We start from the raw sequence: 25,945 nt of genomic DNA on the forward strand, positions 1-25,945 counted from the left end.
CACCAAAACACATTGTTACGCCTATTAACTTACACAGGCCTTTTTCCAGACTTTTTGTAGCCCTTGCCCTAAAAGGGTCTTCAGCAATATTTACTATGTCAGAACTCAACTAATTTTTGCAACTGGAATTTGGATACTAATACCAGTCCATAAAATTGCTCTATTTTGTGATTGGTTCTGAAAGTTTAACCTGGCTTTGTCTATAAGCCAGGATAAACTAATGTAATAAAAGTGAAATTATTTTAAAAAGAAAAAAAGGAACACTAGTTCCTGTTGCTTCAGCACTTTGATACAACGATTACAGTATACTTCAGTGTAACTTACACAGCAGTATTTAGAAGGCTTTAAGCACATGCAACTATTCAGCTAGTAGCACTATTACTACATGTGTTACTCTTAGAATAAGATGAATAGCTTTAGGAATGTTGGTAAATCCATATTTGGGGCTGTGGGAGGAAGGAAGAAAGGGAATAAAGAATAAAGAAGGAAGAGATTACTCTCAGGGCTGTCTCACACCATTAAATGCCTCAAGTATAAGCAGCTCATTCATTTCTTGAAGATGCATTGTCTTCCAACTACAACTGAGCTACATGTAGGTTATTAACTTTGAGGATTTATGTAGAAAAGTCTTTACCTTCTGTGAAGTAACACTGAAGTTGAGAGGATTCTCCAAAACAGTGCATAAATGAAAGAATGACGACATTTAATTGCATTGCAGTTCAGTGTGGGGTTTGTTTGGTTGGTTGTTTTGTTTGGGTTTTTTTTTTTTAATGATGCTAATAGTATCCCCGAAGGAGGTCAACTGAAAGTATTTCATGTAACTAGAAGAGAAAGATATATTTCACGTTAAAACATATAGCAAAGTGGGGTGAAAAATAATTTAAAGTGAAAAGGAAGTTCCTTAAGCACTGAAAAGCAAATGAAGACTAGCTTCTCCCCCCATCCAAATTAAAGGTCTAACATAGGCTAGAGGATTATGGTGCAAAACTATTATAGTGCAAGTATGACGAATATTCCTCCACCAAGTGTTGACATGAACTGCTCTGGTTTTACTATCAGATTTATTTTTTTTTTTAAACATGGAAGACTGTAGCAGCACAAAATGACACCACTGATACATCAGTTGTCTTGCTTTTGCTGCTTTTCAGCAATGCATTTATTTTGATAAGGAAAATCCACACACATTAAAATCATTTTTATTCTTCTGCATTTTGACACCAAAAGTGAATGTCTTATGTTACAATTTTCTATAGGATGGACACAAGTTTAGCTATTTGGATTAATCAAAAGAGCAGATTAAAAGGAAAAAAAACATTAATCTTAACAGAAAAAACCCAACTATTGCTTTGCTACAAATTACGATGTTTGTCCCAAAGTTCACAGAAAGTAAAGCTTCCCCATACCTATAGTCTACACAATAACTGTACCTAGAGTAAAAAGATATTGACTATTAACTAATGTTCTCAGCTTTTTATAAGTAGCACTTTAAGTAGTATGATTTATTGCGATTTTGTACCAAGCAATAAGACTGAACATCTGTATGCTGCAGATTTAAGCACACCAAAATGTATACATTCACTTTAAGAAATTGTTGCTTATCACTCTTCATTGGTCGTAGTGAAGTCAGCTGCCTGCTCAACTAAGTTACACAATATAGAGTGTTTCAGCATGCTTCCACTGAGAAAAATATTCAACTGCATGAAAGTAGTAAATCTCACCTTAGAAGATGAAACTGTAGCAGAAAATGCAGCAATGCCCTCTTCATACAAGAATAAAACTTCATATGGAATTTTCACGCTTTGAGAATACTTCTCTACATGAATATTCAAAGATAATCACATAAAGCTGTGTTGGAAAGACCTCGCTTTTTAAAAAAAAAAAGAAAAAAGACCACTGCTAGAGTCAGAATTTAGACTACTTCAGATAACAACCTTGACCCAAAAAAGTATTGTAGTAGCAAATTATATTGATGCAATTTTTATTTTCCACGCATATTTCTAATAAATAAGTTCCTCTAAGACATCTCTCGCCAATTAGATTTGTACTCAGCTCCTACAACACTGTAAGCACTAAAATGAAGGGATACATTTAAATGATGTTACACTTAAACGGAGTTACTAATATGATACTAAGACTTTTACAGAAATGCAAACAGGTTTACAGTTACATTTACTAAAAAGTTACAGTAATCTACAGAAAAGGTTGTCATTGTACTCTCCCTACATCCTAAAAGAGATCAAATTTAGTTACATTGTTACTGGAAAAATGCATACAAAAATGCATTTCCCTTTATCACCTGTGTTAAAATCCTCCTCCACAATAATCTATAGTGACAAAAGTACAACTTATTTTCTGTACAAAGGAAAAGCTTTAAAAAACACAGCTTCACATTTTACTACATTTTTGCCCTTCTCAGCTTCCAAGTTCTTGCAAAAACAAATATACAGTTTCTCAAAAATGAATTTAAAAGATGTCCACATTAAAAAAATAAAGCCTACAAAAAGTTCAAAGATCTAAAAAATGTTACTCCTATGGCAAAGTGATCTCCTACTAGTCCAAAGTCCAGAAAGTTACCGATGTCCATTTAATATTATCTTTCTTCATTTATCCAATTTATCAGGTTCCAATCACATTATTTGTAAGAAGTCCTTGAGCCGATGAGAGGGCAGAAGAGTTCTCTACAATTAAAAACAGGAGATCAAATCAGGTGTGCCTTTCAGAAAGATACTCATTTGGCACTGTCCTGAGAGACAATATTCAGATATTTAGAGAAAGGATTTCCTTGATTAGTTTCCATAGACTGATAAACCAAAAACAAGAAGACCGAAACAACAACAAAGAGAAGAACTTTTATCCACAGGGGAATGGAGCGTTCTTTTTTTGTTGGTGGTTTCTCTGACTTGCTGTCAGTTGAGGTACCATATTTTGGAGCATACTTAGAGAAACTTTCCTCCATTCTGAAGTCACTGTGCTCTATAGGCCGGCTAGCAGCTCCTTTGATCGGTCTACGGCAGCTAGCACTGTTAATTAAAAAAAAATTAAAATATTGCATATTTAAAAGAGCAATCTAAGGTATACAGGAAAGTTTTAGTTTAAAGAACTAAAAATTATTTCTAGTGAATACAGTACCTGAAATATCTGTCTCAAACTCTAACATGTCTATCATTACTATTTTTAAAGTTAATCATTCAGTGTTCAAACAAACACCCCTTAAAAACTCTCAAATGCCACTTCACCCTATCCACATAATCAATGGATCATAACTGGCAATAAAACTCTAGGAATTGTCTCTCTCTATTTGCATCTTTATGATCACTTATGCAGCTCCACTGGGATTTCTAAACCAAAGATTGTCCCTGGCCATTAAAATATCTACTGATGGCTAAGGCAATACACTGAGCCAGAAGACAAAGCAGTAAGGCTTAAGAAACCCACATATATTGCCAAGTCCTTATATACAAGGAATACACATGCATGATTTTTATTAAAAAAGCGGTATAGATTTAACTAGACTGATAAGACCTCGAAACAACAGAGAACAAAGCTGAGCAGTGAGCAGATACACCACAGTAGTAGTAACTGGTACCATATATTCTCCTTATGGTAAGACTTTATGCAATTGCAGTTTAAATTGAAGCTATAATTAACATGTTGGAAACACAGGAGTTCACATCATAACATAGGGAAACTTTTTCTCACATTCTCTAAACAGGACAAAGTTTTGTGAATTGCTTAATTATCCAGAGGGTTGTTTCAATTTTTGTTTAAATACAAAGTTGCAAAGAAAAATGTAATAGCCCTTCCTAGATGCCATCCTTATTCATGCTATGAGTCATCTTTGACTACAACAGGACTGCTACTTAAAGGAAAAAAATAGGGTATCTGAAAATTCTTTTTGGCTTTCAAAAAGAAAGCTCAAATATATGCTGGGAGATCTTTCCTTAATTTAACAGGAGGCCTAAAGCAGTTGCATCTAGCCCAAAACTTAAATATTGTGAGCCATTACCACAGAGAAGCCCTTTCCATTTAAATTCCAGCATCCAGAAGTTCCAGTAATAATTCCTGCTATAGTACTACCCTGTTCACCCACCCCCAATTTAAATAAAGAGGAGGCTGTTTTGGCTAACAAAACTATGTATATAGAACAGAAGAGCTAGGTGGTCATCTCAACTGTCATTGAGCCAGAGCACAAAAAACTGTTCCTCAGAAATCTACCAATATAATCAAAAGATACTTCTCAGCTTAAATAGGTTTACAAGAACTGAGAAACAAGCCCCCATAAACCTTAGAAATACCTAATTCCTGTAGGTGTTGATACTTCATAAGGGAACATTTCCTTAAGAATATCCCTTTCTACTCTTCGTTCTTCTGTATGAGTTCTCTCCAGCACCTAGGAAACCAAAAACAGTTATAAGCCTAACAGACCACAAAACAAAAAGCTCCTGCATAGCTATCTCAGTGACCATAACCATGTGCAATTTGTAAGAATGAATGAGTCATCCAGTGACATTCAATAAGTTTACTTCTTGAGTTTTAGAAGTTAGTTTAACCTTTTTTAGTGGCAGCTGTCTGGTCACTTTTGGTGTCTTAAAGCATTCAGTGCTCTCCTCAGTTTCCTTTAAGATAAAGAATACGTCGTATAAATACAATACACCTGCCAGCCAATGATGTAGATGATCAAAAAAACTTAACCATCACCTCTATCATGGCTGTGTTGAGCAGATCACAGGATTGGTTGTGGCCAACATGATTAAAAAAGCACTGATGTGGGCAATCTGTCTCTTCTTGCTGTAATAAACAATGCCACAGTACAGTAAAATACTAACTGAAAAAAACTGAAGCAGTTTGAAATAGAACATCAAGTTTTCCCACAACCTTCTATTTCACAATTAAGTCTACATTCCAGTCACATTATAAACAAATAAAGCAGCCCATTTCATAAATCTCAGACCCACTGGTAGAATAGGCTTCACAAGCATTAATACAAGTTTTATCTACAGTAACTACACGAAGCAATGAACTCCATTTAAATTCAGCCAAGCATTATCTTGTAATGTAAAATTCCACAATATTACAGTACTACATTAATACAATTACATATACTTGCAAGTGCTTTAGACAGTTCTCCAAGAGATATATAATTTTGACAGCTTGAGTAGGCTAAAAGAATTATTTTCTTTCTTGATAACTGACAGGAATCTACAGATGCTTTTTAAGTTCAGGCTTTTGGTCTAAAGTAATCCTACTATCTGATTCCCTAAATTAAGGCACATTGTGATTTTTCAGGATAGGCTGATTTACAAGATCAAAGGTAGATAACCCAATTCTGCTCTATTTTTGAGCTATTAAAAGAATTTAAAAGAAAAAAAAAAATCTACATTTTTTCAGAAAAATAGCAGCACAAGGAGAAATAACACACCAAAACATATTTGGCTTAGGAAAAAAAGCAAAAAAAGAAAAAAAGCAGGATCTCCACACCCCCCCTCCCCCAAATCTGAAAGGGGAAGATAAAAATAAGTTTATATTCTCTCTTTTATGCCATGTGACAACACTAGTTTATTTTAACTAGTGCCTCCTGGACAATGACATCCTCCACCCCTTCTGTACTAACGAGTAAGCACATACACACAAGAATCTTGTTCACAGAGAGTAAGCAAGAGCAATCTAAGTTTTAATTTATTTACTTCAGCTGTCATCAATGGTTTCTTTGGTGTTCTTCTGGGCATGTCTGAGAGTTCACTGATTGACAGTGTAGGAGCTGCATGCTTGAAATTTCCAGGCACCCTATTGACAACCTGCCGAGATTCAAAATTGTTCAAACTCAGAATCAGCCAAAATACAAAATAAAAGAGGGGAAGGTGGCAGAACCAAACAACAAAAACCTTTACGTGCATTGAATATATGCATGTTAGGAGTTAACTCAAGGTTATGTAACAGATACTCTGAAATAAGCACAGGAAACACATTGCTTATCATTCCAAGCAGTTTCTTTTAAGCCATTTAGAAACATAAAAGCTATTTAGTTCACAAGAAAAGCCAAACTTAAAAGCAGATATTCTGCATGTACTTAAATAAATTAAGAAAAGATCTAAGCTTTTAAAGTGGTTCTTTTCAACCCTCCCCCCAAAAAGACATTAGATGGGACCTAGGTGTCTACCTAGTCCCATCTCAAAGCGAACAGCATTAGGTACTAATACAGATACTAAATATGTGGTTTCAAAGACTACTGAATAGTCTTACTCTCCTTAAAACAGTCTATCTGTTCAAAACAGAATGATTCTCTCAGTAAAGATATATTACAGAAGAATACCACTTCCATGATTTATTAAACATATTTACTAAGCATATTTACTAGGGTCTCGTTGCTTGCAGTCAATATAGTTTCAGCTATGGGAGTACTCTCTGATATTACAGCATCATCTACAGGCAACTGTGCTGTAGCTTCCACCTGTTTGTTTAAAACAAACAAAAGAAAACAATTGAATAAAATAGCCACTGGGATCCTAACAGTGAGAAAAAAGCTTGTCTATTATAATAAGCCTCTCATCACCCTTTTCCTTGGTGTTCTTCTTGACACTCTTGTAGACTCCCTAGAAAATGCCTGCAGAGGTCCACTTTTTGAAGATCCACTTGTCCAGACAGTCTCAGTAACTCCATCTTGAGAATAGGTCTATTCAAGCATCAAACACATGATCAAATACATGAAAGCCAGCTCTCAACATTGGATACCCACAACCAAAAGCCAGAATAGCATGCATACTCCAGAAGCAGTGTCTACAATTAAAAAAAATGTGGATCCTAATACATTCAATAATAAATAGCTAGCTAGATTAGTAGTGTTGACCACAATACTTATGTTAGAGCACATTATTGTTCAAATACAGAACTGACTAGATAATTTGTCAGATAAAAACTGGTAATTTGCTCACTGCAATAGAGTGAGCTAACTAATGCTATAAGTAGTGACATCAAGTCATGGACAGCAAATATGCTAGCTTTCAGGCCCATTACATTATCTGCCTACACAAAAAAATTCATCTATGAGCATATGCAGAAAGCATCACCTTGTTCTCTACCCAGATAGGGGTCTATTCTCTCAAGCAGAGATGGGAATGGTTTAGGCACAGCCACCTACATTTCAACAGGAACTAATCTCCAGCCACAGGGGGCAGGGGGAGATGTTTTATAATCTTAGGTTTCCACATACAGAGATGAATCTCACACAACTTTCACATAACAGTAGGTTTAAACGATCAAGCCTGACACAGATCTTTACAAATCTGAGTAACAACATGAAGTGCCAAACTTTTATAGTCATTAACAAACACAGATCATTCCCTATGCCTTATTGCAAGTTTTACGCTCAAAGAAAAAATCCTCCTCAAAACTAATTACAAACATAGACCTGGAGGGAAAGGGAGATGAGGGCCTGCTTCTTCTAGATTATATACAAGATTTTCCTTTTTATTTGGTTAAGTTTAAAAATAAACATTATTACTTTGTTAATACTGAAATCTTTGCACATTAACACCTCATGCATTGATGTATTACCAAGTTTTTGGAAGTTACACTTGGTGCTGATGGAAGTTATACAGACTGGTGCAACTGTCAATTACAGGTCTAACAGCAAACATAACTTCACTGGAACAGTATTAGCCCCAAAACAATGTGTTAAGAGAACAGGCTGAAAAGTATTTATTTATCCAGAGGGGAAAAAATAGTCTGGCAATGCCCTTATCCATTCCCCGCTTGTATATTCAAAGTTACTCCACTGACACTAGAAGCTGAGCAGCTTTATGATTCTTAACATAAGTTCTGTATTACAGCTGCTACAGATCCAGCAGAGGGAGCACAAGTGTTTTACTGCCAAGTCACTGATATACTTCAAAAACCAAATGATGTACATTTATGCACAGACCTCAAGTCCAAACAGATTCAGATGTTTCGTATAGAATTGTAGATTTCAGCCTAAGTTTCCAATATTCTTTTCAATGTAAACAGATTTCTAATGAAAGATTTTCCCAACCCCTCTTTATATATTCACCAGACACTGGCTTCTCTTCCCTATTAAGAAAAGCTTAACCTGCAACCTTCAGTCATGGCTCCCCACCTCACCCCCACACACTTTCTATTTAAGAGGTGTTCTTCTTTAGAAGCTTAGAGAAAAACACTAATTTCAGAGTGCTTCCACTCAAACACATTCCACTCAAGAAAGCAGTAAGGCAAATCCCTCATCCTACTAATGGAGAGATCCCCTGCCCCAGGCTGTTTGACTAGGAACTAGTTTTCTTCTAATGAAAAGTTAGAAGTACTTCAGTAAATAACTGCTTCTCTCCTTAGTTCTTCAGCTGCTTGTCAGTCATGTGTTTTAAGTACCAAGTTTCAAGTTTTTTCTTGCATGAAAAGTCTAGGAAAAAAAACCAGAATCTACTGCATAAGACCCATCCAGACCTCAGCAGAGCATCTTCAACAGACAAAATTTAAAAAAAAAAAAAAGTAAGTATTGTTGTCTCCAGTTATAGTTATCCTCACTGTCAACTGAGCAGGCCTTGTCTGCTTATCCCACAAATACCTGAACTAAATAAACCCTACTAGAATGTACCAACACCCTGTATATAACCAGAGAAAGCTACAATGGTGTGGTACACAAGTACTATTCAGCATGTGCTTTTAACTGTCATATTACTCACAAGGAGTGAAGCTATAGATTATGAGTTTACCTCAGCTATCACTTACCAAGTTTTTTATTGGGTGTATGCCACATGAAATTTGTATGCCAGCAGCTGCAATGCTGCATGTTTTATTTTTAAGAAGCCCAGCTATAGTAGTAGTCAAAAAAAAAAACGCAGGGAGGAGCAGGGGAACACAGCACATGCAGAATGTCACTATACAAAGTCTCAAGGAGAGAGAGTAGTTCTACGTTCCTAGGACTCCTTAACATTTATGTTGTTTAGCCTGCCTCTTTCTGTCCAGTGCCATTTACTATGAGGCCTTAGGCTGAGTTTTGAACTCTAACTCTATATTCACCTACCTGATTGGAAGGGGGCATTCAAATTAGGGTTTTCTTCCAACTTTTCCAGTTCACTATGAGGAGGCAATTAAGCACAAACAGCTGAGCTCAAATTCATCTAGCCCTCCTCCACTAACTGACTGATAAGACCATAAGCCTGCTCAACCTCCCCACCCAATTTCTTTCACACCAGCCTGCTTAAAAAACTATTTGCAGTCTTTTCTTAAGAGAACAGCAACATCCATCCATGCCAAATGACAGACAATCTTTTCAGCTGTGTACATCTGGACTAAGACTACTGCTGCACAGGACCTAGAAGTGACTAACAAGTCTGCTCACACCACACTACCAACCAATTCAGCACCACCACTCTTCAGAGCCTCATAATCTTTGAGCCAATGCCACACAGTGCACAACAGCTGCATATAATTCTGCAAAATGAGTATGGTCACTTGACACATTGGCTGCAAACTTAAGATCCAATATCACAGGAAGAGGGAAAGAAAAAAAGACAACATCTTCCCCATCTTCCACTTTTATTCTCAGCAAAACATATGACTACTCACATTTGCTAGCCAAAAACATTGAGTTGTTCTTGGCTTCAAGCAGCTGTAAATTTTTGTTGGTAGGGTTTTTTTTTTTGTTTTGGGTTTTTTTTGTTTCTTTGGTTTTTTAAACATAGCAGTCAGGAGTTGAAAAGTAAAAGGTTTAACAAGCTAGAGAGTTAGAGTTCCTGAAGAATTTGGTATCATTTTGAAATTAGATCATTTTTTGATCAATCAAGTGATATTCCTTTGATTAACCACTGGTAATTAAAATATGCAAGTCGCAAAATATTGCGCCTATACTGCACATGTAAAAGAATGGAAGACAAAATGCAGTAATGACCTAATGTTATTACACTGAAATTGGATGACAAAAAATTGAGTAAGCACTCATCACTTGAAAATGCCACAAAAATACATCACTGTATCTCTTCCCTTTTATTCTGTAAGTGGGTTCCTGAAGACTAGGAAGCTTTGTTTGTTGACAGCTGAATTAAATACTTCTACTACACTGAGGCTGGCAGGGATTTCTGGGTGAACAGCGATTTAGAAAAAAGTAATCCTTAAAATAGGAGAACCTCAAGATTCAGATGCCCGTTACAAAGACCATCATGAGCAGAAGTTGCCTGAACAAATTAAGGAATATTTTGTGTGTTGAACTATGTGTGTGTTTTGATTTGTAGAAGTGAAATCTGTTCAGCTTGTACCCTAAAAATCCAATTAAAAATAAGCAGAACTAGTTATGGATCTCCATAACTGTGTTGTATTACCCAAGCTCACATAGCAGTGTGTTACCTCCTTTAAGAGATAGCCATAGCTAAAGCATGTTTATACATACATACACACTACCTAAATAGGAAGTATCTGGCATTTACCATAAAGTAGTGGGAAAAGTCACCGATCTGCTAAAATACATCAAGCTATTAACAGGTCAGATTTTAAGTCACTGAATGTTTTCTGTGCAATTCCTTTACTGTAGCACAACTCTACTACTTATTGGTCAAATGAATAACACTGTAAAGGTCCTAAGTAACCTAAGCTGGGGAACAGGGTATTTAGTGACACTGTCACATCACAAGGACAGATCAGCCACCAACTACTGAATCCAGTATTTGGCCAGCAGTTTGAAAACCTGAGGTGCTTCTGTAAAATTCCTCTTTCACCAAGACAATAGAACTAATATTATTTATAAGTAAAGGACAAGTGGTACATATAGCAAGATTTAAACTTGTTATATATTATTTTTCTTCTTAGGAAAAGCTTTCCAACAAATTAATGTCTACTGTAGTACTGCTGCTACAAGCATAGTTGAGGAAAAAATATTATATAGATAGCTACTGCATGTGTATACACACACTTTTATATATATATATAAATGTAGGCATATACAGAAGTGCATTACTTCATGTATTATATTTAAATCAGTCATTAAACAGATGTATTTAAAATGCTTACATATATCTATAGATATCAAACCAGACAGATAGAAATATGATGTATGTATATATTTAAAAACATTTCTAAAAAAAACAAACACAAAAAAAAAACCCCAACCTTTTTCTCAAAAAAAGAAAAAGTTTGGAAACTGCTTCTTTTATTGAATCAAGTTGTTTACAAACATCCAACAGGATGACATCAGCCCATCTGACTTAGAAACCTGTCAGGTTTCCAGAACTAAACATGTTAAAGTTGCCGATTATTTTTCTCTAAGAGGTACTACAGCAGCTGGCCAGTCAGACAAACTGCTTTTAGCAGACCATAATTTTGAATGTTATCAGCCAGGCTAAAAACAGCAGCTATAGTTAATTCACAAGATTTTCATGCTGTATTAGAATAGGCTTTCTGAAAGTACTTTTAAAAAACAGCATAGTCCACTTAGTCAAATGTGATTATGTTAAAAGTAGTAAGGTGTTTAGTGAGCACATCACCTGCAGTTAGTAGCCATTCCAAATTCCACTAAATTAAACATACCTGGTTGTGTTCAACAGCTCTTCTTTGTTTGAGTGCTACTGGAGTCTTCGTCCTGGCTTTCAATGGTTCTCTCTTCTCAAGCCTCAGCTCAGTCTTCGGATCTGTAACCAGTTTTAATATAACTAGTTTCTATACTACTACTGGTTGTTGTACTAGTTTAAACCAACTGTATTTTAATAAAAATTCTTTTTAAGAGGCAACATAACTCTGTTATGAGCTACCATTTCCTTAAAAAGTTGAGACACAGGTAAGTTTCTCCGTTGAATGTAGAAGAACAATGACTTTTGAAGAATAACCTTAAAAATTGTTTTAAAACACTGACCCAAGTATTTCAGTTTTGTCCTAGAAATCCTACATTTCAGATAAGCTTTCACCAATCCAGCAGTTCCATTTAGAAACTGGTATCAAGTTGCAATTACTTTAACCAAAGAACCATTATACTATTGATTGTAGTAAGGGTATTGAAGCTTTTCAACATTGTTTAGGCTGTTAGTTTCATTTCCTTTAAAATAGGTCCTTTTATATAAAACTCCTTTTTGATGCAAAGGGTGAAGTGGTTAGCAGTCATCTTACCAGCAAGAGGATGTATTATTTCCACCGCCTTTCTAACATATTTAGAGTTTATTTATAGAAAACTTTTCTTTTTTTGGCAGAGAGGAGTGTTTGTTTGCTTTTGGTTTTTTTCCCCCAGTGTTTGAACAGTTTGGTAATTAGATGAAGCATAAGTAAGTATAAGGAGAAAGCTGTCAGCTGTGACTGGGCTCTTGGCTGTCCTAAAAATAAATAAATAAATCTCTAACATCCCTTCCCCCCAAAAGTACAAGAGATTAAAGTTAAAAAACAAGCCCAAATATGCAAGGAAGATCCATTGAGTTCGTAGTTGTATTTGAACCCTTTCTGTCCTATCTCCATGGAAGTTCCTGTAAAAACAAACAAAAAACCCACCCCCAAAACCAAACCACACAAAATGAGCATCTTCTAACATTCCATTCAAGACACTCTTTGAAGTCTACACTGGTTTTACTTTTTGTAAGATGTATGATGGTGTGTTTTAGGTTCCACTTCCCCCACCCCTATACTTTTTTGATATAACTTGATATTAAAATCAAAAAACCAAGACCAATCAATCAACCCACCCCAAACTAAGTCCATAAGGAACAAAGCATAAAAGGGATTGAGTCATACATGAGAGACATTAAACATAAAGTACAGAAGTTTAATAATAAACAAACATTCATACACTATCCCATAGTAAATAACTACTGTGAGCACTGTGAGACAAAATTGCACTTGCACTTAAAGATGAAGTGCAAAGAACACTGGAACACTTAATATGCAGTTCTCCTGCCTATCAGATTTACAGGCTCCAATCTGGGGAAAATGGACAAAAGGGAACAGTTCAGTAGCAAAAAGTCTCCTTTCCCAGAACAGGCACCTGGATCACTGTGCTAGTACTGCATGATGAAGTACATGACTCACATGGTCTACAACAGTATCTTAAAGCCTCACCTAACGGCAAGATCATGCCCTCTTTAGATATTTCTTCTACTGCAAGTATTACTGATGTATGTTTGAATAGTTCACGTGCAAGTTCCGCTTAAGTCCTACCTTCTTCATTGTCACTGTACTGGTCAGAATCATTATTTCCATTCTGTCTGGTGTTCTCAGCAGTTGAGGAAATCACTGGGAGAGGCACAGGTGCCTTCACTTCCGGACCTTGCTCCATCAGTTTCAACAGTTTTTTCTCATAAAGTTTCCTAGTAGTAGCTATAACAAGAAAGGATACATGCTAAAGATACAGTTTTAATCTTTCCTGACTTGATTGCTAAAACTTGGCTGTTATGTATTCCTTGGGAATCTCTGAACGTATGTTTTTTATTTTTAATCCATCTGTATGGCCCAAAGCATATAGCTCTAGGTATATATAACTCTACCTCTAAGGCTTCTAACTTTTTGGCTTAAGAGAATTCTTAAGATAAACTTAGACCTCTTAGCACACTGAAAGTTACAAGCATTTATCTATGGAAAGGGAACTTACCTGCTTCTTAGATGTTTTGTTTCATATGTTGCAATACACAAGTTACACCCTCACAAAAAAATTTAGTGACATTGATACTGCGAGAGCAACAGCTTCCATGCAGATTCCACTATTATCCTCTTAATCCCTTTACCCTGGAATTAACGCTCCTTCCCCCTTAGTTTAACCTTTGTCCTGTTGGCAAATTCAGTCCAATAAGCATCAGAGGTGGTGCAGGTAAGCAGCAACAACAGAACTTCCTGTTTGCTGCATCTAGCCATCAGGTTGGCTTGCTTCATCTAAGAGGACAGCTGTTTAAAACTAGAATGTATCAAGTCTAGCACATACTTCCATGTCAGGACTGTGCTGGCAAAAATCTGTAGAGGTGACTGGTGCCTGAGCTGCTAGCTACAGAAAAGTCTAACCTTAGAAGCTTCAGATAAGAGGAAGCCACCCTTAAAAAAAGAACTGAAAGACTCTCACAAGAAACAGAATCCATACCCTCCAAGAACTAAGGCTTTTACTTAGAGCAAATTTGAACATCTTTCCAGTGGACTGCATAGGTACTTGAATTATTCAGAAGACTTGAGCGCTATCCAAGAGGAATAGGTTGAATGGGAAGGCATACAGAAACAGCTAACAGAAAATATTATGCATAAGACTTTGAATACAAACAGGACTCCAGGCTCCATCACTGACACTTCCATCCACCCAGGATTTCAAGAACATTCCACAGAAAGCTCAGCATGCTACAGGCAACCATCTTTTTTTGAAGAGCTGTGAAATCAAAGTCCCTTGCCATTAGGCTAGTGTACAATCTGAGAGGCAAGGAGCTTTAATCCCACATCACAGATGAGTGCCCAAGGCAGGAGATTAAGCTAGGGTCAGGACTTCTCCTAATGTAGGTTAGCATGCAGGATAGAACAGGAGGTTCAAGGGGCCAGAAAAAAAATTAGCAAAGGAAAACATTACTGTACAATGCAGTGATTAGGAAATGCTCTAGGGAGGGGGAAGTTCCGTGTTCTCATTCTGCTCACAATGCTATTAGGTTATTATGTAAGATGTATTTTCTATTTAAGCAGGCCCCAGATCTCAACCTCTGTATCAGAAGACCTAATTACCCCAGCGCTGAACTTTACCTAATAGTTACACAGCTTCAGAACAGAAGATGGAACATCTCCAGCTGGCCTAGAACACAAGAGGAACAAACTGTGGACTTGCCTACGCTGCAATGCTTCAAGTCTTCTCAATGTAAATAGTTCAATGAAAACATCTTCAGTGGGAAGTGGGATTGCAACAATATGGGTACTAAGCTTAATAACTGTATCAGAGAAGCTTAGAGCACTCAGAACTGAGGTTTAATGAGAAAAATGCTGAACAGATGACTATTTGCTAGTTCAGTTGACCTACCTACAATCGGGCCAGGATTTAGTCCATACTTCACAAGTTGCTCTTGAAGATCTTCATTACTCATCTCTGTTATATCTAGGTCATCCTTCTCCTCTGGCCTGGGTTTGTCAGTTTTCTTCGTGGCTTTCTGTGAGCGTGTGAGGGAGAAACAAGAGACAGAGTGTTTCCAGTTAATATAGAACACATCTTTTTCTAAGGGAACAGGAAGATACGAGAGTCCTAAACATACAAAACCAGAAAAAGTAATTGTATTTTCCACCACCACTAAAGCCTATGTGAAACACTTCAAACATTTATACCTACTAAAGAAACATGCAAAAGTTTTCTCCTTATATAAGAAAATACCCATTACAAGCTTCCTCTATAGTAAAAAAACCCCAAACTTACTCATTATTCTGATCCTGTATTTTAATTTGAAGTTCAAGTATACAACAGGAGAGGATTTCTTTCCTGACTGGAGAAGTAAGCTTCTAGCTGTTTCACCATCACTACACTAAGCTACAAATATTTATGTTCCACTGGCATTTCTTCGCATTATTCTTCTACCTAGTAGGTCAACACTTCTTCCTCTAATGATATGGAACAAGTTCTTCAGTATCTACGCCCTCTCAACCGAGTTCCCAAAATCCCTGTTCCCACTTATCCTGGTGTTCTCTGTAAGATTACATGATAGTATAAAGTGAGTGCAGGAAAGGCAAAACCAGAAACACCCTCAAATTTTCAAAATCCTGCCTGTCTCCTTAGGCCTCTGCTACTGTAGCTCGAACTAATCCTAAACCCAACTCTGGCAACACTACTTGAACAGTTGGCAACACACCACCACCACATACAGATGGTTATCAAAATAATCTGCCAAGATGCTACTCCTAAATTAGCAGTTTCCGCTATATCCAAACAGAGTGATCATAACATTTGTTCAACTTGGGAAGCCTCTGTTACTACAATAGACATTTCAAGCTCCACGATCTGCAAGAGAGTGAAGAGGTAAGACAGGAAAAAATATGCTTAGGATCTGCTTGCTCTCAGCTAAGAAAGATCTTGATAGTGCTTTGAAATATGTCATACTTGTATCTCAAAGTTGTAAGATATAAACAGATACAACTTCTACACTTAACATGTTTCTCAACTTGGTTGCCCAGAGGGCCTATCTGGGTTTTCTGGTACTTACCAAAGACTAAAATTCCAAATACAAATACGTTATAACACTCACTCACGATTAACAGGTTTTTTTCCTTCTTGTATTTAGTAAGATAGCACTAAAAGACTATAAGATGACTGATATGACTCAACATTATCTACCTAGCCATTAATGCCAGTTAATACTGGTTTGCATGCAAGCTTGGTCTTGCCTCAAGTGTCTTGATATTTTAAAGCTATTATTAAAGCATAATCCAGTACGAGAATTTCCCAAATATAACTGACTCCCTAATTAAATTAGATTTTCTTCTAACGCCTGGATTGTGAAAATCCCAGCATGATGAACTTAAAATCAGCTGCTGAAAAGTAATAGAATCTCCAAGTGCTCATGGTATTTCTTAATTCTAAGAAATAGACTCCAAGCAGTCTGAAGAAAGGATAGGATCACTAAAGAGGCAGATTTGACTAATGACAGATTTACAACTCACTTTATCTATCATTCTATTCCTTTATCACATAAAAATCTAATTAGTTTTTGAAGCAACTGAGCCTACTTATCTAGTACACAAAAAACAACCAACCTCCAGCTATAGGAGACTTGTATTTACTTTTGAATATGTTGGTCATAACACTAATGCAAGTTAAGTATCACATTAACAAAAATTTCACATTCAGTGCGTTTTTTTTTTTTTCTGGACTACTGAACTATTCAAACAGTGGAAAAGAGTTCCAAAACACATGCTGGGTTTTCTTGTTGGGATCTGTTTAGACTATTGACAGCTCTGGTGTTTGCACATATCACCAAGGAGATTAACTAAGATGCTACTTCCATATTTCAGAAGAAAACTACCACCATGGTGCAGGAAATCAACATTCCAACGGCACTTTAGAGAAACTGGAAACCTAATTTAATGTATCTCTGCCTTTGTATCACTTAGAGGCCACAGAAGAGACTATAATAGCATATACCAGAAGAACTACTCAGCATTCTACTAGACATTTTACAGAAGTCTTAACTACCAGAAATCTAACTGCAACTAATGAGTAATACAGTCCTCTAACACAAGTAAACTCACATATCTCATAGTATCTTTGGTATTTTTTTTTTCCTTCCAAGTACCATTTCACTGTTTTCTGCAGTATTACTACACATTGAGACCACCAGAACAGTCAGTTTCAGCGGAGAAAAAGGGCGGGGAGCGGATGAAAAGTTGAAGGTAATCTGTGTTCTTCAATAATATGGCCAGATGCATTGATTACCTTGTGTTCTGCAAGGTCTTAAACTTTTACTTTTGAATAACTATTCTCCTTAAAACAGAAGCAAATTACTTCACTTGTACAAGTAGAAAGCTGCCATTTAATCACTCACTGGACCATGAGATTCATCCCTAGAAGCCTAAGGCAAGAAAGAATTTCTCTCATACCTTGGCTGTGGTATGACAGCATTAACCTCAGCAACATTAGCTTTAATTACCACTATTATTATAGTATAAAGCACCACTACACTTTCTGTGCATCATCACAACTTATCCATGGGACTAGCCTATGAGACAGATCAAAAGAGCTAGCCTTAAAATTTATCATAGCAAATTAAAACAAAACAAAAAAAAGCCCACACCCACATTTTCCTGATCTGGTGACCATCAGTAAAATTAAAATTGTCTTACTGTGGTACAGAGGTGAAGTGCTTAAAATGAAATTGTGGCGAACACCAGGATTTGCCGAAGTAAAGCAGTGCAGCTGACCACTGTGCACATAATGTAAATATTCTTGCAACACTATACCTAGACCAATAAATCCTGATCTGAAGATCTTCTAATTCCATCCAGAGATAGCAGCATTAAAAAAAAATATTTCTAGTCATTGCCATTTTCTAGAAAACAGAAGATGGAAGAGGATCTGCATACTTCACTTGAGAGATCTGTTCACACCAAAGAGATGGCAATTTGGTAGCGGTATCTGTCAGGCTCAGTTTCAGGTTAACTAGAACCCAACCCTTCAAACAAGTACTGAAGTGAATTATAAGCATGGGGCTCCCACACAGCATTCTCAGTTCTAGGGCCCAGAGCATACGAGACAAGAGCATACGAGAAGTTCATCTTCTCAGAGTGTCATCTCTCAACAGCAAAAAGCTTTCACCTTCTTTCACTAACAAGAGAAGCAGAAAATGCAAGTGATGAGAATTCAGACCTGGAAGCTATCCCTTACCTCATCTTTGGCATTCCTGCTGAATAGAAATCCAACAGCCACACATCAGTTTATCAGACAGACTTTACGAGTACCTTTGCTAATTCTAGCACTACTCCAAAGACAAGCATAAGTAACATCCTGAAGAAGCCATTAAATAATATAACAGACAACCATGGGACATCATTAAAAGAAGTATTTTCAAATCCCAAGTTAAATGGCACCTACATTAGGATATTCAAGGACTTTAATCCCAAACAGGTGCAGCTTCACCACTAGAAGCAGAAAGGCTCAGGGCTTCTTTACTATTTCTCTGAACAAGGTTAAGACAGGCTAAGAAAGCCCAAATCACGGCAACAGAATGCTCTTTAATTCTCCAGTTTGTACAGTGTCCTCTCTCGTAATAAATAACTGTATTTCTCTTAGGGGAGGGGAAGATAAAGAACTGCACAGGCTAAGTCTCAATAATAGACTTACACTGTGAAATACAGAAGTCTCTATTCCCCTTGCACTTTTTATGCTATCATACACAAACATTTCCTGCAGTAGAATTTTTTTTTTTTTTTTTTTTTTTTTTTGAAAACCAAGTCCTACTGAACTTTTAATCTCAAACGCCTGGAGACAATATTTACCAAAAGCTACAGGACAGACAAAATAAACAATGGAAAGGAAATTATGCAGCAGTAATTCAGAGGTACTGATACACACAACTTTAAGAATTCTCTACCTTTTAACCTTAGTTAATAAATGCGAGACTTAGAATTTCCAAGCCTATGTACGGTAACAGTCATAGATTGTTAGATTGTAAGATTAGGGACTACTCAACCCTTCCACCCTCTCCTCCCCCCAGACACTGAATTCCATGTTACTCAGCGAAGGGAATGTACCCACTCTGAAAACAAATGAATACTGCATAATGAAGAGTTGTTTCCAGAGAACCTAAGTGGAAGAGTAAAAATTCACAACAAAAAACAAATCAAGAAACCAAACTAACAGATGGTCTCATGGCTCAATCAACTGAATGCTGATCTGGAGATCTGGCTTGTGTATGTGTCCCTGCTGAACAACTGACACGCACTGCTAGATGAAAATTACTTCAACAGGATTATTTTATTTAAATATAACCACCATTATTACACCAGCACTCTAACTAGCATGTCTCCTTAGTTCATGAGTCTAGAACTGCAGAAAGTCTGAAGGTGCAGAACAGCATGGCAGGACTTCTCACTGCAGTGGGAATTACTCAGTCACCTCACCCCTACTGCCCACAGCTGTCACTTAGACAGCAGATGAGTGCCATTTAAAAGGCCACAAAGGTGTTAATCTGTATTCTGGGTCACATTGGTACGGCACATCATAATTAAGAGATACAGCCCCACAGGAAACACTGAATGGATTGTCTTCCTTCACTGGGTAGCACATATGCTTTACATTCTCTCACCTCTCCGAGCATGCAGTTTCACCTTCCACACTCCTATCTTCATAAACTACCAGTTTTACTATTACCTTCCCTTTTCCAACAGGGAAGGGGTTGAAACTATACAGTTACCTCAGCTACAGATATTATCACTACCACACCATTCTGACCATAAAGAGCTGAAGCTAGCTCTTAATTTACTTGGCTACTTGATTAAAACAAAAAACCCCATTTTACCTGATAGGTCTCTTCCATAACCTTTCAAACAGGCCTTTCAGGTCCAGATGCTCTCATTCATTAACAGAAGCAAGGAGGAGACATCTGACTGATCTTTTTCAAATCATCACTTTAAAGGTCAAAAATATCACTCAGTGTATTTTAGAAGAGATTCTTCCAGGACGTGAAATGCATCAATAAGTTAAGTCATAAAAACCTACACATTCTGAGCTCTGAACAGCTCCTGTTCAGCAACAGTGTCAAGATGATATTTTTGGTATGTGCTTTAAAGCAATGCTCCTAAAGAGACAAAAATGCCGTTTCATAGTTATTTTTCCTTTGAGCTATCTGTCCTGATATTCAGTCCATAACTAACCAGGACCAGGAGCATCCAGATGCAGATGGCTCCCCCTGCAGCAAAAAGGTGTCTCACATACCAGCCACTGTCCTCACATACCACTATGCTAAACAGGCTTAGAAAAAAAAAGTTGCTCAAAAACATTACTAGAGCTGGAGAAGCTGGCTCCTCCAGACAATATTATCAGACTGAGGCCCAAACAAGCACGATTTTAGAAGCTTCTCCTCTCCTTGTAAGAGTATATAGCCAAAGTGAGCCCTTCTCCCCCCCCCAAAATAAGAGAAGTATTACATGTAAAGAAGTGGCCGTATTTAAAATGATACTTTCAAATATTTCACAGGAAAGGACTTTTTAAAAAAAAATATTTGGGCTAACATTTAATCTTACTTTGATTTAGTGAATTTTGTGTATTTGACAGCATTTGAAGTCATCTTCTACAAAGCAGACTGCACTTTATGCAATAGGAGGGGGTTTTGCTGCATGACATTACAAAGCATAAAAATGCTGTCTGAGTTTCACTGAGGGGAAGTAAGATCTTACTACACTAAAGTAGTTTAACTTTTAATTTTAGGTGCCAAAAAAAATGTGAACTGCCTCAATAGTGTGCTGTTCCAAACCATGATGGTTTCAGGGCCTGAAAACAATGCGGTCAGAATAAAACCCCTGTAAGTTTTGATCTGCTCATACATGCATGTTAATCATCTGTATGTTCGCTACTGTATCGGAATAAAAAACAGGTCAAAATAAACCCACATGAATAGAAATGAAACAGCAGCAGTGTCACTATGGATGCATGACACTTGTCTCAATACATCAACTTTACATCACTAGCATATTAAGGTTTTTATTTGTTCTGAGACAGGTATAGGTTGGATGTAGTATTGATAGAGCTGTGCTGGAAGAGTGATGGATTTAAAAGACATAATTTGTACAAGAATTAAAACTACGGGGTTTTGTCTCATTGCTGCACAGCTTTCATCAATAGAAAATGTGCACCTACATTTCAATGTAGGTGAAGTGTGCATACATTATCAAATGCCCAGAACTTAGAAAAGAGAACACTAAAATGACAGCGTAGACAGTTTAAAATTACTAATGACTACAGCAATGTCAAAACATTAACTGTCAGTATCAAGAGACCTGCTTTAGCTTTGCTGTCTTTTCAATGACTGCAACACGGATATTCAGAGTACTCCTTGGAACTTGTTTCTCATATCCATTTTAAGAAAAACACTGCTCTCCCCCCCTTCAGCATCCGTAAGTCAGCTGACAGATCAAGTAAGGTACTGATTCGAACATAACAGGAGTACCCGCTACCTCCCCCCCAAATCGAGGCCCCCAGCCTCACCCCCCATACTCGGAGGGTGCCGAGGCAGCAGCGCCTCCGAGGGGAGGCGGCCCCGGAGCGCCCCCTGGCGGCCAGCCCAGCCAGACCCGCCCGCAGCCCGGCCCCGCAGCCCGGCCCCGCAGCCCGGCCCCGCAGCCCGGCCCCGCAGCCCGGCCCCGCAGCCCGGCCCCGCAGCCCGGCCCCGCAGCCCGGCCCCGCAGCCGCTCGCCCACGCTCTGACCACCTCTACACGGACACGAGCACTGTAACTCCAACTGGCTGCAGGCTCAGAGAGGGCTGTAACTCTTTGCACTTACTAAAGGGAAGTGCGAGCGGAGCCAGAGCGGGATGGGGGGAAGGCTCAGCGACCAGTAAATCCCTCCAGTGACTGGCAAGTCAGGACCACCCTTATTCAGGCCAATATGGCATCCCGATTACAATAAATTTTTCACACTAAAAGCCATATTAATCTATATATTTTGTACATCTTTGACAGCCTATGCCCATAAAGTAAGGACAGACTGCTTTTTGACTGCGATCCCAATCCTTTCAGAGGACTCGAGCAACAGAGAGGACTGCTCACTCAAGGCATCTGGCCTTCAGCAGGCAGGCACACAAAAAGTTAAGCACTCACAACTGTTGTGTTGGTATTACTACTGAATAAGCACAAACTTAAGAAGAAAGAGATTATGTCTCTCCCTTGTGTTGCTCTTCTCTATTCAAAAGTACCCATTTCTTTGCTCCAAGAGTGGTTCTGGCCCTTTTCTACCTCTCCCTCTATGCATCCAGCATTCATTCATCCCAACAGTGAGAATCAGTCTTGACTCCCAAATCAGTTTGTTTTTTTGATTGATTGTTGCTGTTTTGTGGGGTTTTTTTAAGGACTGTAGAATATTAAGCTATATCCAAAGAAATACCAAAAAATAAGGAATAGCAGAAAGCACGGTGGGACAGAACCCTCCAAAATGCAAACCTATGTGAGTGCTCTTTCAAATGTTTTTACAAGTTAATACTAGCCTTGACTGAGTCATCTGGATTGAAGAGACTTTTGCAACTTTCAAGTTAAGCAGTATTCAAATTTTTAGAGTGATACAGGAAACACGGAATAGAGAAGTCCAAATTTTTTAATCCCATAGAAGACACCTTTGTAATATAGTCAAGTATTTTGGTGTTCTAGAAACGTATTAAGTAGTTGATTGCCAAGAAGTTTGAAACAGTTGGTTTACAACCCCACCTCAATGTACACAAACCAACACAATTTCTAAGGCCTGTAATACACATAAAATGGAACTAATAAAGCATTGCAATTTTGTTACTCAGATCTCAAAGTAATAACAAAAAAGGGACATGTTATTATACCAGCACATATTATAAAGTACTTATATTTCCTTATGCACCCAGTGCAAATTGTTTTCTGGTCCTTTTAAATATACACATAAAAGCAATACCTAAGATAAAACAATGTAGTTACACAGAGGAGTAAAAGACAGAGGTTGCTGAATCCACCTTTGTTTCCAGAGCTTACAAAGTGACTTACAGGAAATACGGGATTCCTTTATTTTATTCCTCCTTTCCGCAATGCCTTGCAGTCCCAGCTTCCTCCGTTTGCCCCTTATTTCTAGTTTCTTCTCTTTCAGAGATCTGAGTGCTTTCCTTCCTGTCCTCTCTTAATCTTATAAAGATATTTTGCTTTGTTTCCATACCAGAATGGTATGGATGTCAGAATTCTTTTGCTCTGACTCTCCCTTCCAACTGTTTTGGGGGCAAGTCACTCTGGAGACCTGTATGTTACTCTTTTGGAAGGAGAGCTGATCAGAGAAGCGCCCTTATGGCAGAAGGCATTAACAGCAACAACAGCTACTCAAGCTACAAGCAGTTTCAGAACTACCTAAGCTGTACTAAGCAGACAACAAGCATACCTCAACCAAGCTTTTTTTTGGGGGGGGGGGGGGGGGCGGGGCAGAGGAGCACGACAAACCCAAATCCAAGCAACTGTCACTAGAATATTCATTGACATTTTGGAAGTTATGATGGTACAGTGCTCTGATACTAACATATAAGACCAGCAGAAATAGCACAGAGCCTTCCAGACATTGTTAACAGAAGTGTAGGAGTACCACCCATTCTGTAAACATCAAAAAAGTCACCCATAATTGTTTAAGCTTAAGCACTGTGGAAGGGAAAGGAAAAATCAGGTCTAGGAACTTCAGCTGTTATGAGATTTTCCTTCTCCTACAAGTGTGAAACACATCAGGTTCAAGCTCATCCTATTTTACTCAAAAGCACCTTTTGAATGCTACAGGCAGACCACTGTAAGTCAGAGAAGTGTCTAGTTCACTGTAAAGTTTCTCCAGTGAATGCCAGTTAAATATTTGAATCAGACAGATGATAAAAATAGGTAAATAATATGGTTAGAAATCTCTTCCTCTTTTAGTTGCAGTTTTCAGTTTCTTAAGAACTGTTTGTTGGGGTTTTTTAAAGGTTAAAGTATGAAAGACCTTCAAAGTAGTCTATTTCTCTGCACTCCCTTTACAAATGAGCTTTGAAAGACAGTATTTCAGATACGATTAAATACTTGCAATATCACACACATTACAAGTCCGGTAGCTGGCAATCATTATACAAGCCTTTACATGAGACCACATAGCTTAGAATTATGAATTAAAAGATTGCTTTCTCAATACATGCAAATTTACAGACCACTTATTAAAAAGAAAACCACATTTTCCCAAAGGGAAAAATTCCAAATGGCATCAGCTCCCCTCCTCTTTCCTTACATGATAAAAGGAAGTCTGTCTAAAAAAGCAAGTAACAGTGGACCAACTAAACATGCAGCAGAGGCACTTCGCTATAAAACATATGCTTAGAGGTATGAGAGAGACAGCTACATTAAGCAGACCCTCTTTACACTAAACAGCCCACTTCATTAAACAAAACAAGCTGTTCCTTCACAGCTTCATCCTTTCATCTGGAGGTATTTACAGAGAGTAGCGTTGCTTCAGTACAACTGAGACAGCTGATGGAAGTCGCCTCTCCAAAGTAAGCTGCAGCCTCGTGCAGAGTTTCTCTTGTTGTATTCCTCCAACACCCAACTATTCTCCTTATGAGACCGCCCGCCAAATCAAAGTAAAAGCTTCCCAATTTACAGTCGGGGGGGGGGGGGGGGGGGGGGGGGGGGTTGTCTCACGCTCCACGCGCGATCGCGCTGCCCCTCCCCGGCTAGAGGTGCCCCCCGCCCGGCGCGCCCCGCGTCCGCCGGGACCAGCCGCTCCGAAGCCGCCGCCGAGAAGCGCACAGGCGGGACGCGACCTGGTGGCGAAGCCGGCGGCTGCCCAGCACCAACCCCGCGGGTCCCAGCTCACCTCCGGGCGCGGCGCGGCCGCCTGGCAGCGCACCCCTGCCCCTCTGCCCCAGGCGACAGGGACCGTCCCCGCCGGGCACGATCGCGCCCTCAGCCGAGCCGGGCCCGCCTCAAGTAAGGCGAGGCGGAGCCGTCCCCGGCCCCACGCGGGAGGGCGGGCGGGGAGCCGCGGCGCCTCACGCCGGTCTCCGAGCCGCGGCCGGCAGGCGGGGGCGGACGGACCCATTCGGGCGGGAAAGCGGGCCCGAGGCCGCCGGGAAGCCGAGGGAGCGCGGGCGGGGGCCAGGATCCTGGCGCGGGAGAGGGGCGGCGGTACTCACCCGGCCGGCGGCAGCGCCGCGGTTCCTGGCGCCGAGAGGCGTGGGCTCCCGCTCCTCGTCGCTGGAGAAGTCGGGCGGCGCGGCGGCGGGCGGGTTGCGGGCGGTGAGGTGCTGCAGGTAGAGCTGCACATACACGTCCTTGCGCTGCTCGCCGCCCGGCAGGCTCACATTGTTAGCGATCAGCTCGCTCTTCAGCTTCTCCTTGGTCAGCACCGACGGATCCGCCAGGAACTCGGGCATCGCCGCCGGCCGCCGCCGCCCTCCCGGGAGAGGCACCAACAAAGCGCGGGGAGAAGGGGCGGGGGGGGAGGAGGGGGAGGAGGAGGACTCGCCCGCCCCGCGCCAGGGACCCAGCTCCACAGCGGGCGGGCGCGCACACCGAGCGCTTCTCCCAGCCAGCAATAAACCGCGCCCCGATTGGCAGAGAGGAGAACGAAGCGGCCCTACTATTGGCTGCCGGGCGGGAAAGGGGAGAGGCGCGCGGGACCCACCAGCGTTAGTGCTTTGCGCGAGGGATAGTAACGCAGTTTAAATTCGGCTCAGGCGGGAGAGGTGTGGGGGGCGGTGCTCGCGTGGGGAGGGGAGCAGGCGTCGGGGCTGCCTCAGGCGGCGGCTGCCAGCGCCCTGCCCCCTCCCGCCGAGGCGGGCGCTTCGCAACAGCCATTCTCC

At 39.5% G+C, this 25,945-nt stretch overlaps 1 protein-coding gene across 7 annotated transcripts; it reads right to left on the reverse strand.

Moving 5' to 3' along the window:
• Positions 1 to 1,126: 1,126 nt before the first annotated feature.
• On the reverse strand, positions 1,127 to 25,607 carry TMPO (thymopoietin). Of its 7 annotated transcripts, XM_050903057.1 has the most exons (11): positions 25,277 to 25,607; positions 14,954 to 15,080; positions 13,135 to 13,293; positions 11,527 to 11,627; positions 6,551 to 6,670; positions 6,353 to 6,448; positions 5,685 to 5,795; positions 4,699 to 4,788; positions 4,551 to 4,616; positions 4,296 to 4,390; positions 1,127 to 3,020 (listed from the first exon to the last, which is right to left on the reverse strand). In XM_050903057.1, exons 1-11 carry the CDS (start codon positions 25,514 to 25,516, stop codon positions 2,729 to 2,731), a joined length of 1,497 nt encoding a protein of 498 aa, XP_050759014.1. In that variant the 5' UTR covers positions 25,517 to 25,607; the 3' UTR covers positions 1,127 to 2,728. The 7 variants fall into 7 exon arrangements, with proteins under 7 accessions (XP_050759014.1, XP_050759023.1, XP_050759043.1 ...); XM_050903066.1 differs by lacking the exon at positions 6,551 to 6,670; XM_050903086.1 differs by lacking the exons at positions 4,551 to 4,616; positions 4,699 to 4,788 and adding an exon at positions 24,790 to 24,806 and having other exon boundaries at positions 25,273 to 25,607.
• Positions 25,608 to 25,945: the final 338 nt, after the last annotated feature.

The sequence above is a fragment of the Gymnogyps californianus genome, chromosome 1 (genome assembly GCF_018139145.2).
Source record: "Gymnogyps californianus isolate 813 chromosome 1, ASM1813914v2, whole genome shotgun sequence".
Lineage (NCBI taxonomy): Eukaryota > Metazoa > Chordata > Aves > Accipitriformes > Cathartidae > Gymnogyps > Gymnogyps californianus.

Bases quoted from the DNA above. Each gene is read 5' to 3' on its own strand.
- TMPO (XM_050903057.1), bottom strand. From the start codon at position 25,516: ATGCCCGAGTTCCTGGCGGATCCGTCGGTGCTGACCAAGGAGAAGCTG. The intron at 15,081-25,276 runs GTGAGTACCGCC...ACACGCTCACAG, and splicing joins GCGGCGCTGCCGCCGGCCGG to AAAGCCACGAAGAAAACTGA. The intron at 6,449-6,550 runs GTGATGAGAGGC...TTAAACAAACAG, and splicing joins GAAGAACACCAAGGAAAAGG to GTGGAAGCTACAGCACAGTT.